The sequence below is a fragment of the Zea mays genome, unplaced genomic scaffold (genome assembly GCF_902167145.1).
Source record: "Zea mays cultivar B73 unplaced genomic scaffold, Zm-B73-REFERENCE-NAM-5.0 scaffold_552, whole genome shotgun sequence".
Classification (NCBI taxonomy): domain Eukaryota; kingdom Viridiplantae; phylum Streptophyta; class Magnoliopsida; order Poales; family Poaceae; genus Zea; species Zea mays.
This window is the reverse complement of record NW_023367204.1, coordinates 32300-45290: the sequence shown is the minus strand read 5'-3', so window position 1 is coordinate 45290 and position 12991 is coordinate 32300. Positions and strand designations below refer to the sequence as shown.

The following is a 12991-nucleotide window of genomic DNA, read 5'->3' as shown; positions in this document are numbered from 1 at the left end:
TAGGAATGCTGCAAGAAAAGAAGAAAATCAAGTATACGTTTGCTTGTTGGCTTGAGCACTCGTTTCAGAAGAACCTTCTTTTGGGATAACTCTTTCAGGCAATATCTCGCTGTAGCAGTAATAGCCCAATGGCTTCTAGTTGTTTTTTTTACCCTTCCGGGCTCTTTTCCCCCGGCGGCTAGTTTCAGCATAAAAGGAAGAAGTCGGGTCCGCGCGGTTCGCCTTTTCGAATGCAGCAGTGTTTTTGGCTTTGGCAATACCAGCTAGCTAGCTACTTACTTGTGTGGGAGTCCTATAAAGAAAAGCCTGAGTTATAGACTGACTAAAGAAATCCACCTAAGCCGTAAGTTTTTGTTACAGCTGGCACACCTGCTTGCAAACTAGAAAATCTGATTCTAGTAGAAAGTGGACTAAGTCTTAAGAGAGATAAGCCGGTCTTTATACACTGGCCCTACTTCGAATTCAGTCAGTGGCCAGATGCATTGTAAGCAATTCCAGTCCCAGCTGCTGAGGTGGCGTAGTCAGCCCTACCTATACCTAAGTATTGAACAAAACCAACCATTTATATTATCCTGCATATTAATTAATACTTTCGTTAGAAAATAGAAAAACCAACGGAAAATCAAGTCTCATGTTGCTCCTCAGAAAACGCGTATAGTATATAGTATATAGTATATAGTATATAGTATATAGTATATAGTATATAGTAGTAGTAGTATCATTGGCCAAAGTAAAGTCGATGGGACAAACGCTGTTCGTTAGAACTAGCATTTTGTTTTGTCATGGAATCAAGTCTATTTGTTCGAATGTTCTTTTTTTCGTTTCGTTGGAAAAACCTACGCCCACATATTGATCTTTAAGTCTCCTTTCTCTTTTGGGAGCAGAGCTGAAAAAGATGGACAGTAACGATCGCGTAATATCAATTTATCGGCCTCGTCATCGAAAGCGGCTTCCAATTGCTCGGAAATTCTCAGCTATATGGGGGACTTTGATGGTGAGCAAAAAGAATTGATCAAGAAATTGGTAAACTTTCGCATGATCGATGGTAAAAGAACGAGAGTTCGTGCTATTGTTTATAAAACTTTTCACCGCCTAGCTCGAACTGAACGCGATGTAATCAAACTTATGGTTGACGCCGTAGATAATATAAAGCCAATATGCGAAGTGGTCAAAGTAGGAGTCGCAGGTACTATTTATGATGTTCCTGGGATTGTAGCCAGGGATCGTCAACAAACCTTAGCTATTCGTTGGATCCTTGGAGCAGCTTTCAAACGACGTATAAGCTACAGGATAAGCTTAGAGAAATGTTCATTTGCTGAGATACTGGATGCTTACCGAAAGAGGGGAATTTCACGTAAGAGAAGGGAGAATCTTCATGGACTGGCTTCCACCAATCGGAGTTTCGCGCATTTCAGATGGTGGTAAAGTGATACCACATAAGGAGCTCTTCCTCATTCAGTCATACTCAACAAAAGTCAGAAATGTTTGACCCTGATCCTTTTTTCATCTTCATATAGAAAGAAAATCGGCCTTCCTCATACTCCCCCCTTCATTCATGGAGTTGGAGGAATCCACAAGAGGCCTGCCCGTTCATAATTGCATAAAAGAACCATTCTTTTTATGAAAACAAACAAGCAAGGGATTGAGCAACTAGCGCTAGGCGCATCCTCTTGCTGGGATGGTTTGAGACAAAGATTTTACTTTGACTTATACTTTGACTTATACTTAGGATTAGGATCAGCTTGCGAATTTGCAGCACCGTATCTATATCTATATCTATATCTATATCTATATCTATATCTATAGTAGAATCAAGGGCAAAGAAAGGCAAGTCTCATTAGCCTTCGTCGATGGGACAAACGCTGTTCGTTAGAACTAGCATTTTGTTTTTTCTCGGTAAGAAGGCTGCGTGTTCAACAATGGGTTCGGCAACTACCATCTGTAGTGACAAGACCGGTACACTCACTTGAAATCCGGTAGTAACATTGTGTTCTTTCACCTCTTATGAGTCTCGGAGCAAACAACAAAGCATCAGATGAGAAAAGGATCTTCTCAACCTCTTACGATTTCAATTGACCAATGCCATAGTATAGTAAAGATCCGCAGTACAGGTGTAACAGCAATCAAGCTACTAAGGATAAGGATAAGGATAAGGATAAGGAAGAAGTGCTCTTTATTTACAATATGGGCTTTCGTAAGCATAAATATCAAAAGAGAGGATACCACACCAGATACGGTGCAACATACTTGAGTGGAAAGAGGAGAGTTTTTCCTCCGAGGGCGAGTTCGATCAGGCAGACATCGCAATGGATGGTTCCAATAGGAATAGTAGTCCAGTGATTGTCAGTGCATATTCATTAGTATACGATACTTAATACTGTTGCATAGTCTAGGTTACCGAATAGGAATAGCATAGCAAAGAATCCTACGCTAAGGAATGTGTCACCTACTAGGTTCACAGTAAGGGCCGCCCTTAATAGCAGACTTGTTAGCTTGGAGTCGTGTATATCATAAGTTGATTAGTAGGTATGAGCTTACCCCGATACCTTCTCAACCTAGGAACATAATTAGGTAGTTGTCCCCAGCTACGAGCACAAGCATAAAGAATGTTAACATAGAGAGGTCTGAGAAGAATCGTTGGTTGTGTGTATCTCCTGCCATATCATATAGCTTAACGAGAAGATGTGTACTTAGTGCTTATACAGTTACTACAGCGAGGTCTTCGATGAGCGGTTAGGCTATCGAATAGGAATCCTCAGTCAACTGTGCCATTCTGAATCGATTCAGCTACCAAGTCGAATTGATACAGGTGATCCTGATAGACCCACTTCATAGAATGCTACGTAAGATAGGAGAGCTGTTGTACACATAGCTACACAAGTAATAATATGTGCACCAGTTTTTCTTACCTTACGTCCAAGGAGTCCTGCACCCATTGCACCTAGCATAGGGAGAGTCAGAATAGACCCTAGGGCCCGAAGGACGATACATGTTAGCTTAGTTAAATTTCTCCTTGTAGACGGTAATATGCTACAAGAATACCTATACCTATAGCTTATTCTGCACCTGCAATAGCGATGATGTAGATACTAGATGTTTGTCCTACGATATCATCGAATGAGAATGAGCTTACAATCACTAGTACTGTCACAGCTAGCAGCATGATTTCAATTGAGATCAGCATGAGGATGATCTATCTACTTTCGGTTGAGGACGAATCCTAGGATACCGAGAAGAAAGAGTACGATAGAGAGTGTCATGTTAATGTTTGATTACCAGAGCAATGACCACAGGAAGGAAACCGAGTCAACACATTGCGTAGGGATAGCAATACCCAAATACTCTAACTCTAGGTAGTCTATGTCTGTATAGGTATGGGGAGGGAGATACCTGAGAGGATACATATAGGGCTAACTATATACAACCCTCACCTCGGGCCATCAGAGAGATCGTATGTATCACCAGCATCAGGATATGTATTTCGGAATTACGCGCTGGTGCAGATTTGTACGTTCAGGTTATCCATGACTTCATTAGTGTCACGGATTCGCCCGAACTTTTGTCGCATAGTGCTCTGCCGATCCATAAGCTGCACCAGCATTAGATAGACTAGAGAAGTGTTGTGCGACTTGCTTCTTTACATCCACTACATAGATAGACTTAGCATCAGCAGCTATACCATGAGTATGAGCAGATCGTCGATAATCCTTGGCATCAAAGGTAGCACCTCACAAAGTGGCCAACAAGTCTACCGGACCATAGACGAGTAGGTTAGGATCAAGATCTCGGGCTTCCATTAGACTAGGAGCTACTTCGATCTTCATACCGCGCGCATGTAGAGGAGTTTTGGCATCGCATCGAGATGCTTCTTATCTTAAGAGTACTTCGCTATTGCCGCTCTATGAAAGCAGGTATTGGATCTCTATTCCGAACGAGGAAAGAAGACTGAACTGGGGTAGTTTATTCTGATCCAACAACTGGCTATTAACATTGGTTGATGCTTCATTCATACAAATCTCCTTACGGAGGATAGTCAAGAGAGTGAGTGGTTTCCCCTTAAGATAGAATAGCAGGCCACATGGTATAATCCCTTCCCTTATAGGACAAGGGATTAGAAGGTTGACAAATGAAGCCAAACGTAGTGATACTCTAGCACGGAGAACCAAGAAGGGTGCTTCTGCTACAACCAAAACCCTCTATCTCATGCCTACTTGATCTCATAACACTTATAGTAAGAATGAATCCCCTGATTATAGATTAAAAGGGATATTGGCGTGTAATACTTTGATTTCTTATATTTAACAAGAATCCTTGATTTATTTAATAAATCGCTCTTGCTTGCGCAAGGGATATGCTGATTCTTAGCATAGCTTTTTTACCGAATACAAGGATTCCTTGGCACCTGATACTGCTGAAGAGAATGATTTAGTGGAGGAGACTGGAGGTACTACGAAGAGTGTGAGGAGGGACCTAAGCACATTCGTGATTCTTAGTCTCTTGAGATCCGTGAGCGAGACCGAAGCTGGAGAAGGAAAGGAGGCAGCAAGACCTATTTCTCCGATAGATGATCTATAGCTTCATAGAGAGAGAGAAAGGAAGCTCTCCTTCACTACGTTCCACCAGCTTAAGTAAGACATCGATACCCAGCATACCATTATGACTAGTTAGGGCGATCCCGCGCGGGAAGGCTATATCTGACCTTTGACTTTGCTGTTTCCACCTCTGCTTGCTCTGATGCGGGCAAGTAGGAAGAAAGCATATCAAGGGCTTTCCAAGATGCTTTACAATACATTACAACATGTGATAAAGATAAAGATAAAGTAGTGAAAAACTTTTCACTCTAGAAGTAAGAAATATATCTTCAGAAAGGCAAACGGGATTTATTCCGTAGCGTGCATCCCCATAAGGGCTGATTCGCTTTCCAGACTAGAGACCCTGTGCCCTTTCTTCGAGCTTTCACTCATAGATTCGCACTGCTTTTGTTGAAAAAAAAACGGCCAAAGCATAGTGATCCACCGCTTATTCGAGTTAGTACAGGAAAAAGAGCCAGATAAAATTACTATTTTTCGTAAACATGGTTTTTCTATTTAGTCGGTTCGAGCACGCTCATTAAACTAAAGAGTTCATTTCCCTATTTCCTCATTCAATCACCAAAACGAAAGTAGTACTTTTCTTTTGGAAGAAAAAGTTTTGAAAGACACTTTCTTCTTTACAACGATAGCTCGCCTTACTGCTCTTAAATCCCTACTAGCCATCTCTTCCCTCCCTCGCCCAGGCAGGGCTGGTGACATCTAAGGAGGATGGAGCACCTTCCATTGAAGAATAGGCATGGAAGGAATGCCCTATTTATCTCTTTGATAGAAGAAGCAGCTTACTTTCCACACCTTGCCTACTTGACAACGCTTTTATATGGAGTGGCTTCAACCCATCACGCATGAAAGTGCCAAAGGATTTTCTTTACGACAACTCAGAGTCGAATTGGTCCTTTGCAAGTGGACGCCAGCCGTAGAGCCCTAGTTCTAGCCTACTATGTAGAGTAGAGTAGACTCTTACTTGAAAAAAGATAAGTTAAGAAATCAATTCTTATTCGCTTTTCACTTTCACTACTGGTCAAAGCTCGTCCTTAGAGACTACTGCCTTACTTTCAAGAACTCACTAGGGCTAGCTTATTAGGGATAGGTTATTCAGCTTGCTGACAAGGTTAGTGCTTACCAGGCTATATTCTATCAATAAAATTGCTTAGGGATAAAAGAGATTGTCTTATCCTACTTAGGTATTAGGGTTTAGATGACCTCCTCATCCTCTTGAGTATGATGCAATTACATCGGCCCTCATGTATTATTGCATCAATACCCCATCATAGGCAAGTTTACACACTGGGACAACATAGGGTGGGCCCCACCAGAGAGTAGCCAACAGAACCAAGAACAAGATCTAGCAGATGGTGGGAGATTCTCGCTCGTGATGAAACTATCATCTCCTACGAGAATATGCACTACATCGGCATCAATCAACCTGGCTTCGCGTTCTATTCTTACGATAGGGGGGCTCAATCTCGTCAGTCTCCTGGATTCCAGTCATGTCTCTACCATCGGTTTCTCCCTTTTCTCCGGCTGGCGTAATAAGGAGGGAGTCAGAGACTACCAACTCGACAATGTTGGCTCGATCATGTTTATATTGGCAGGAGGAAGTACAGCATGCTTCTTAAGCTTATTTTCCAAGGCGCGGCTGAGAGTTATGCCGAACGGAGTGAAAGTCCTGAGTGTCTTTGGTTTTCCGTCAGACAAGATATTCACTTCACTGTTCTTGCTTGTTCCCCCCAGGGCTATCTTCTTTCCTTTTGGATCTGCCTCTTTGACCTGTGATCCATGAGTCCCATCCCATTGTAGATAGCATCTTCAATACGAGTGGCTGCTTCAATCAAAGAGCGTGGTCATCGCTTGGAAATAGAAATAGTCATGGTATTGCCTACTCATGTTATTCATCATTATCCGAACTTGTTCCTTTTCTGGGGAGAGATCAATCACTTGGGCTGCTTTGGCCTTCCAACGGGCCAGGAAATTGGTCACAATCATAAAAGACCTGAACCGGAGGTGCTTGAGGTGCAGTAGAAGGAACAGACTTTGATTGATGAGAGATTTTGGATAAGAGTTCATAAAAGGCGCTAGCCTGTTTCATGGTCAGGAAGGGAAAGGAAAGAGCTGGGTTTCTAACAAAAAAGGAAACGTTTCCGTAGGAAAAATCTATCACATGGAAACTCGAGTAAATAGAAGTTTTTTTCAATCCTTGGTTGCAATGGTTCAATCGAGAGAAGAGCAAGTCAATTTCATAAATTGGAACAACCACATCAGCTTCATTCTTTTCGCATAGGGGTAGTTTTGTCAACTCGCCTGAAGACCACTGGAATCGTAACCAATACCCCTGGCCACACAATTCAAACCTACCAAACTCTAGTACTTACATCCCTAACCATTATCCACCTTCTCTCATTCTCTCTCTGCGAATGAGCTAATGCTTTTTTTTTCGATCCCTGCCACACCCGGCATCGTGTTACCATTTGATGACTTCTTAGGGGGACAGTTTAAGTAAGAGTAGGGATAGTTGAAAGAGTAGTTAGATGAGTCCTGACTCCTGCGTATTTGTACGAGATACCTTAGAGCTTCAAAGTGACAAAGTCCGGTGTGAGGTTAATTGAACATATTGAAATATGGGTCCCCACACAAATAAAGTAAGAAACCAGATTTTCCTTAAGGAATTGGCTCTGAGGCCCGGCAACTCGAACTTTCCTAAGCAGGAAGGAAGGAAAGATAAAATCAAGATCTTTCTTTATTATTGCATCCCTCTATCCCTTACGATCTGATCTATGTTCTGTACCAGTGTGAATACATACTCTTTAGGCTGGTTTCTTTACCGATTCAGTGTCCCTGCTTGACTTGCTTGGATTGCGTACAAAGCTTCCCCATATTTCTTATAGGGATGATGACCACTGACATTTGACATTGTCTTCATTCGTTTACTGCTGGCCTGAATATTCCATAATTGGATGGATGCCCGAGCATATGCTCTTGTAGGTGCCGTAGCCCATTCTCTCCAAAGAAAGGAAGCAGGAAGCGATCCATACGTTTTGTCTGGTTGGAAGAAGAAAGAAGCAGCGAAATTACGGTGCCTAAAGAATGGGGGTTGAAGTGAGGACATGACAGAGTGTGCGGAAAGCAGGCTTGACCTAACTAAAGTTACGGCGGAGCACTGGGCTGTAGATTTTCAAGTGGGAATAGGAATAAGCGCCTCAGAGTGTTAATTTTCCGATGAGTAGGGAGACTTACTCACTCTTGAAAAAGCTTGAATCATCCGAGAATCCTAGTTTATTTTTTTTTTATGGAACACCCGCTTGCTAACTGACTTTTGTCAAGCCCGTCTCCACGAGATCTATTTTCATCCGAGGGAGGGGCAACGTCCCAAAGCTGGACTTCCCGCTGGAAGCTCCCTATTCTGAGTGGTTGATAAGCCTGCTCATACGAGAAGAGCCCTAGTTTTTTCGGAACCACACAATTGAGAGTGGCCCGATGCACCGGAGCCGTGTGACCAGCCACGAACAATCGATGCGTCTGCCAAACTACTTCAAAAAGGAAAACACGAGCTAAACCAGTAAGTAGTTGCTTTGCTTTGGACTGTGATTTCGTAAGCGAATTGCTTTAACACTCCTCTTTCAATCAGCAGACCAAAAAATAAAACTCGTTATTCCACGCACGTTATTAGTAGTTAGTATTAGTAAAGGAAAGACAAAAAAATAGCAATCGAGTAGTTCAAACGAGTATAGATTTCTACAGGTAGACATCAGGTTAGGTTAGTAGAACAGATAGACAACGAACAAGTAAGGGGGCAATGCTTACTCCCACTTAAACTTCTCCAACAATGCCGAGGGGTTGATACCTTCTACCCTTTCAATTCTATTACCAATAGACAGCCCTTACGTTTATTTTGCGCGGATTGGGGAAACACCTACCTTAAGCTACGCAATTTCACTCTTTAGGGTAGGGATTCTGGAGACGAAGCATAATCTAGAGACGAAGCAGACACCACAAAACCATCTTCAGGTTCGAACCCAACTACGGAAAGTAGAAATCTCCATTCCTACACTAATTCGGCTCTTTTCTTGTCTCCGGACCTGTGAAAAACCACACTCGTACCAACACCCACGGAGAACGTTGCACCTCTTAAGATATTACCCAAAACCAGGCATATTCTCATATGCTTCACAACAACTAACGTTTATAACCAACAACAACTACTACCAACGAGAAACGTTACCTTACAACGTTTATAAACTAGGAATCAAAACACAATTCCATAATAATACAACTACCTACGGCAGCTTCGTTTTGCACACAGAGGAGGATGATCGTTATTTAAGATTATATGTGAATTGCTAATATTAAATAGGATTCCATTCTCTTAAAGTTCTCTTTGTCTTCGAGCTTTTATTCCTCAATCCACTTATTCGTTCCCTTCTTTCATATACCTCCCCACCAATAAATAGAGACAAATGGGAATAACCGAACCACGTCTACAAAATGCCAGTACCATGCAGCTGCTTCAAAGCCAACGTGATGCTTCTTGGTCAGATGACCAAGATATTGGCGAATACCACATACGATCAAGAAAAGAGTACCTATAATCACATGAAAACCATGAAAGCCAGTTGCTAAGAAAAAGGTAGAACCATAAATACTATCCGAAATAGTGGAGGGTGCTTGGTAATATTCCATTCCTTGAAAGCCAGTGGATACTAGAGCCAGTAAAACGGTTGCTACTAAAGCGTAAACTGCTCGTTTTTCCTTCCCCGCGAGTATAGCATGATGAGCCCAAGTTACGGCAGCTCCGGATGAAGGGAGAATAGGGGTATTAAGAAGAGGGATTTCCCAAGGATCTAAAACCCCAATCCCTTTTGGGGGCCAAATACCTCCGATCTCTACCGTAGGTGCCAAAGAAGAATGAGAAGAAGCCCAAAAAAAAGCAAAAAGGAACATAACCTCCGAGACTATGAAGAGAATAGAACCATATCGAGGTCCTAATTGTACAGCTTTTGTATGATGCCCTTCCAACGTGGATTCACGTAGAACATCCCGCCACCATACGAACATGGTATAAAGGAGAAATATTAGGCCCAAACTGAGAAGTGTTGCACCCCCTTGAAATGAGTGCATGTACATCACACCTCCTACGGTGGTTGCCAAAGCTCCGAGTGAACCCGAAATAGGCCATGGACTTGGATCTACCAAATGATAAGAATGCCTCTGAGATTCAATCATAAACCACTTTGCCCCGGTTGTATGTAAACCCCCCTTCACCCCCATCCCCTAAAGTGGTAAAGAAGGAGGCTCTTCTTTGTCTCATTAGGACAAACAAATAGGAAGGGATAGTTCTTTCATTGCATTGATAGAAGTGATACTATCAAAAGATCTCTCTATTATTTTAGAGAAGAGTCGGCGTTGGTTCTACCAACGAAACGAAGAAGTTTTGGATTGGTCTTTATCATGTCATGGGATAACCCCCCCGAAAGAAGAGTGCAAAGACCAAGTTCCCATTTCCTCCGTTCATCCACGAGAATCGATATTCGTTCTTTCCACTTTGAATACGTCAATTCTCATCCGTTACTTGAGATTCGATACGTAAGATACGTCATTTCTCATCTGTAACTTCCATCCGATAAGGGCAATAAAGCCAAGGCAAGCTCATATTTGCGTATCTAAAGGCTTGGTGTGGAGTTTTGGGGAGGTTTCGGGAGATGAAAAAAGCCTACTTTTACAGCTAAGTGATTAGGACTTGACCGAAAAATATTGCTCTCAAAACATGCATTTATGAGGTAAACTAGAAAAACACTACTTTTGACCCAGTGATCCGCACTTTTTTCATTGGAAATCGAGTTTCCTTAGGGAAAAAGGACTTGCTAACTTTTGCAGCTATATGAAACGGACTTGCCTACTTTTGCACCGAAGAAACTCAAAAATAGTCTTTCTCAAAACAAAAGCAAGGTAGGATTTCTACGAAACAAGCCCGGATAGGTAACTAGGCGGATAGGAAGGATTTCTACGAGCTTCAGTTCATGAATTGAAATATGCATGCATCCCATTCATAAGGAGTAGCTGGCTATCCGTGTGCAACACTCATTTCTTTCTAGGAAGATAAGATCCCGCTCTAAGGCATTGGAGCTGCTGGAATATGATACGAAAATACAGATTGATGTTTCTGCTTCTCCTCTCTCGGGAATAGTTTACCGACCGGGCCACCTGTAAATTCTTTAGTTAAAACAGGCCTCGGGAGTAGTCATCCTAGTATCGAAAATCATCTTTTTTTCTTTCCGCGTTGATTCTCCGATTATACGATGGCAACATGTGTGAAGTCTAGTACCAGATCATATCGGGGATAGCTAGCTCATCAGCAGTTCATTTCTATGTATGGCGAGAAGTCCAACTGTCAAGCATGGCACGATTCCAGAATCATCGCTTGGCTGCTGCTTAGATGAGATGAAACCTGAGCTGACTTCTCTGTTGGCCAGGCCTGCTTCTTAAGTGAACTCATCCATTCCCTTGATTGATTAGTACAGAAGGAGGCGATATCGTGTCAATTCCCTAAAGAAAACCGTCTTTTCCAATGATTTAGGGCCCATACCCCAATAATGATGACGAAGAGGTCTTCCTGCTTCACTTCAAAAACAGGGCTTCCTGACCCGAGAAAAGAGTGCACATGGAAGTAGTTCCGCTCAATTCTCCAATACGACTTCGGGTGTGACCCCAACCCCACCAAATGGTGATCCTCGAGACCAAAGGGCATTGAACGAGAGAGAAGGAAATCGTCCACAGAGAATCGGAGTATCCGGCCTAGTGATAGTTAGAAAGAGTTGGCCAATACAGAATCTCATGCGCCTCTCATTGATGAACCCCTTTTTCCTTTATCCTCTACTGGTGGCTGATTGATTGAGCGCCGGTCTCACTCATTCTTTATGAGCGGAAGCCATGCACCTATCACCTATAACCGGAGAAGTACTATAGCGCACCTGGGGAAGTACTATACGGCACGGCACCTTCGGCGAGGACTCAACTCAACAGAGAATGATTTGACAAACATTGATCCGCCAGCTCAACTCTGAAAAAGAAAAGAGGAGAATCTCTCTAGCTTGTGGAATCACTTCCCTGGATGCTTAGATAGCTCGAGAAAGTGCGCCACTTCTCCCTGAGAATCTAATCTATGGTATAAAAACAGATAAATAGGCTCATTAAGTGAAGTGAGAACAGAACTCGATCTTTGCTAGGCGTGAGAAGAAGATATCGGTCCTTTGGCCATCGGGAGCAGTGGTAAAGAAATCCTTTGAATGGATCAGTGAGTTCCGGCACGATTGCTGGAACGAACGGAATCTACGGGAACGAGATCTTTCTGTTGGCACGATATCTTTCAGGAACTGCGCTAAGGACGAATGCTTGATTTGCAATCTTTCAAGACGATTTTCTTGTAGCAGATGTGGAATCCAGATTGGCATAACGGGTTCTACGTGAAGTCAGCCGTTCGTCATCATTTGAGGGTTCGGGTCGGGATCATGGCCATAAATCGCTACTTTTTCCACTAGAGCGAATAGCATTCTTCGAAACAGGCACGCACAGGACTTGAAGCAGAATCAGAGAGTGATCCCTTTCCAACAGACTGATCGAATTCCAGTGATACACTACGCCTGGCACTATTCGTCACATTAGTAGTTAAGTTACTCATTTGTTACGAACAAAGAGACGCTAGAGATTCTATGAACTTCAGATCGATGCCATTCACTAATCTCAATCGTCTTTCTATGGATTTCTGGGCCGATGGGCGATAAACCTTCAAAGTCGCTGCTACGGGCTCTGTGGTGCGTCTCAGAGCCCTTCCCCGTGGGGGGTTCCCGTTCTGCTAATCTTGCTATCTTCCCCAGGTTTGCTCGTTTCGATTGGAACAAGAAGTCCGTATTGGTATTTCTTGGTATTGGTAGCAGATGTGAATGAATTGCAATTTCCGAGGAGTAGTAAGGACGAGTAGTAGCTGTGGATGCCAGTGTGGAAGATCATATTCTCACAAGTGAATACGGACTTCCGTTCCGGATTGGGAGATCTGCCCTGGCTAAAGACATCGAACTGTGGATCAGTCGTGAATCAAATCGAAATCAGAAATAGAGGAATAGAGTCATCCTCACCACAACAAAGCTATGGGTCGGCTTCAAGCCAATAAGTAGGAAACCATGCAGGTACGAGAAAAAACAAACCCATTACTTGATTCAGACACTTGAGGAAGGTGTCAACGGACGGCACAGCTCCTCAGAGGCAACCCATCAAATGGATCTTTAGCGGCTCTAGTCTAGCCAAGGGAACGGGTATCACGTATTTCCTTGAAGGCAGCCTATAACCAAGCGGAGATGCTTCTGCCTTTTGGGGAGGCCTGTTTGTTGTACAAGAGGAGAAGGTTCGTATCT

At 42.9% G+C, this 12991-nt stretch overlaps 1 protein-coding gene across 1 annotated transcript; it reads right to left on the bottom strand.

Moving 5' to 3' along the window:
- Window positions 1-8963: 8963 nt before the first annotated feature.
- On the bottom strand, window positions 8964-9879 carry LOC118475674 (cytochrome c oxidase subunit 3-like). Its single transcript, XM_035963921.1, has one exon. The coding sequence runs from the start codon at window positions 9852-9854 to the stop codon at window positions 9012-9014; it is 843 nt and encodes a 280-aa protein (XP_035819814.1). The 5' UTR covers window positions 9855-9879; the 3' UTR covers window positions 8964-9011.
- Between the last annotated feature and the right edge of the window lie 3112 nt (window positions 9880-12991).

Coding starts and splice junctions, on each gene's coding strand:
- LOC118475674 (XM_035963921.1), bottom strand. CDS start 9,854: ATGGGGGTGAAGGGGGGTTTACATACAACCGGGGCAAAGTGGTTTATG.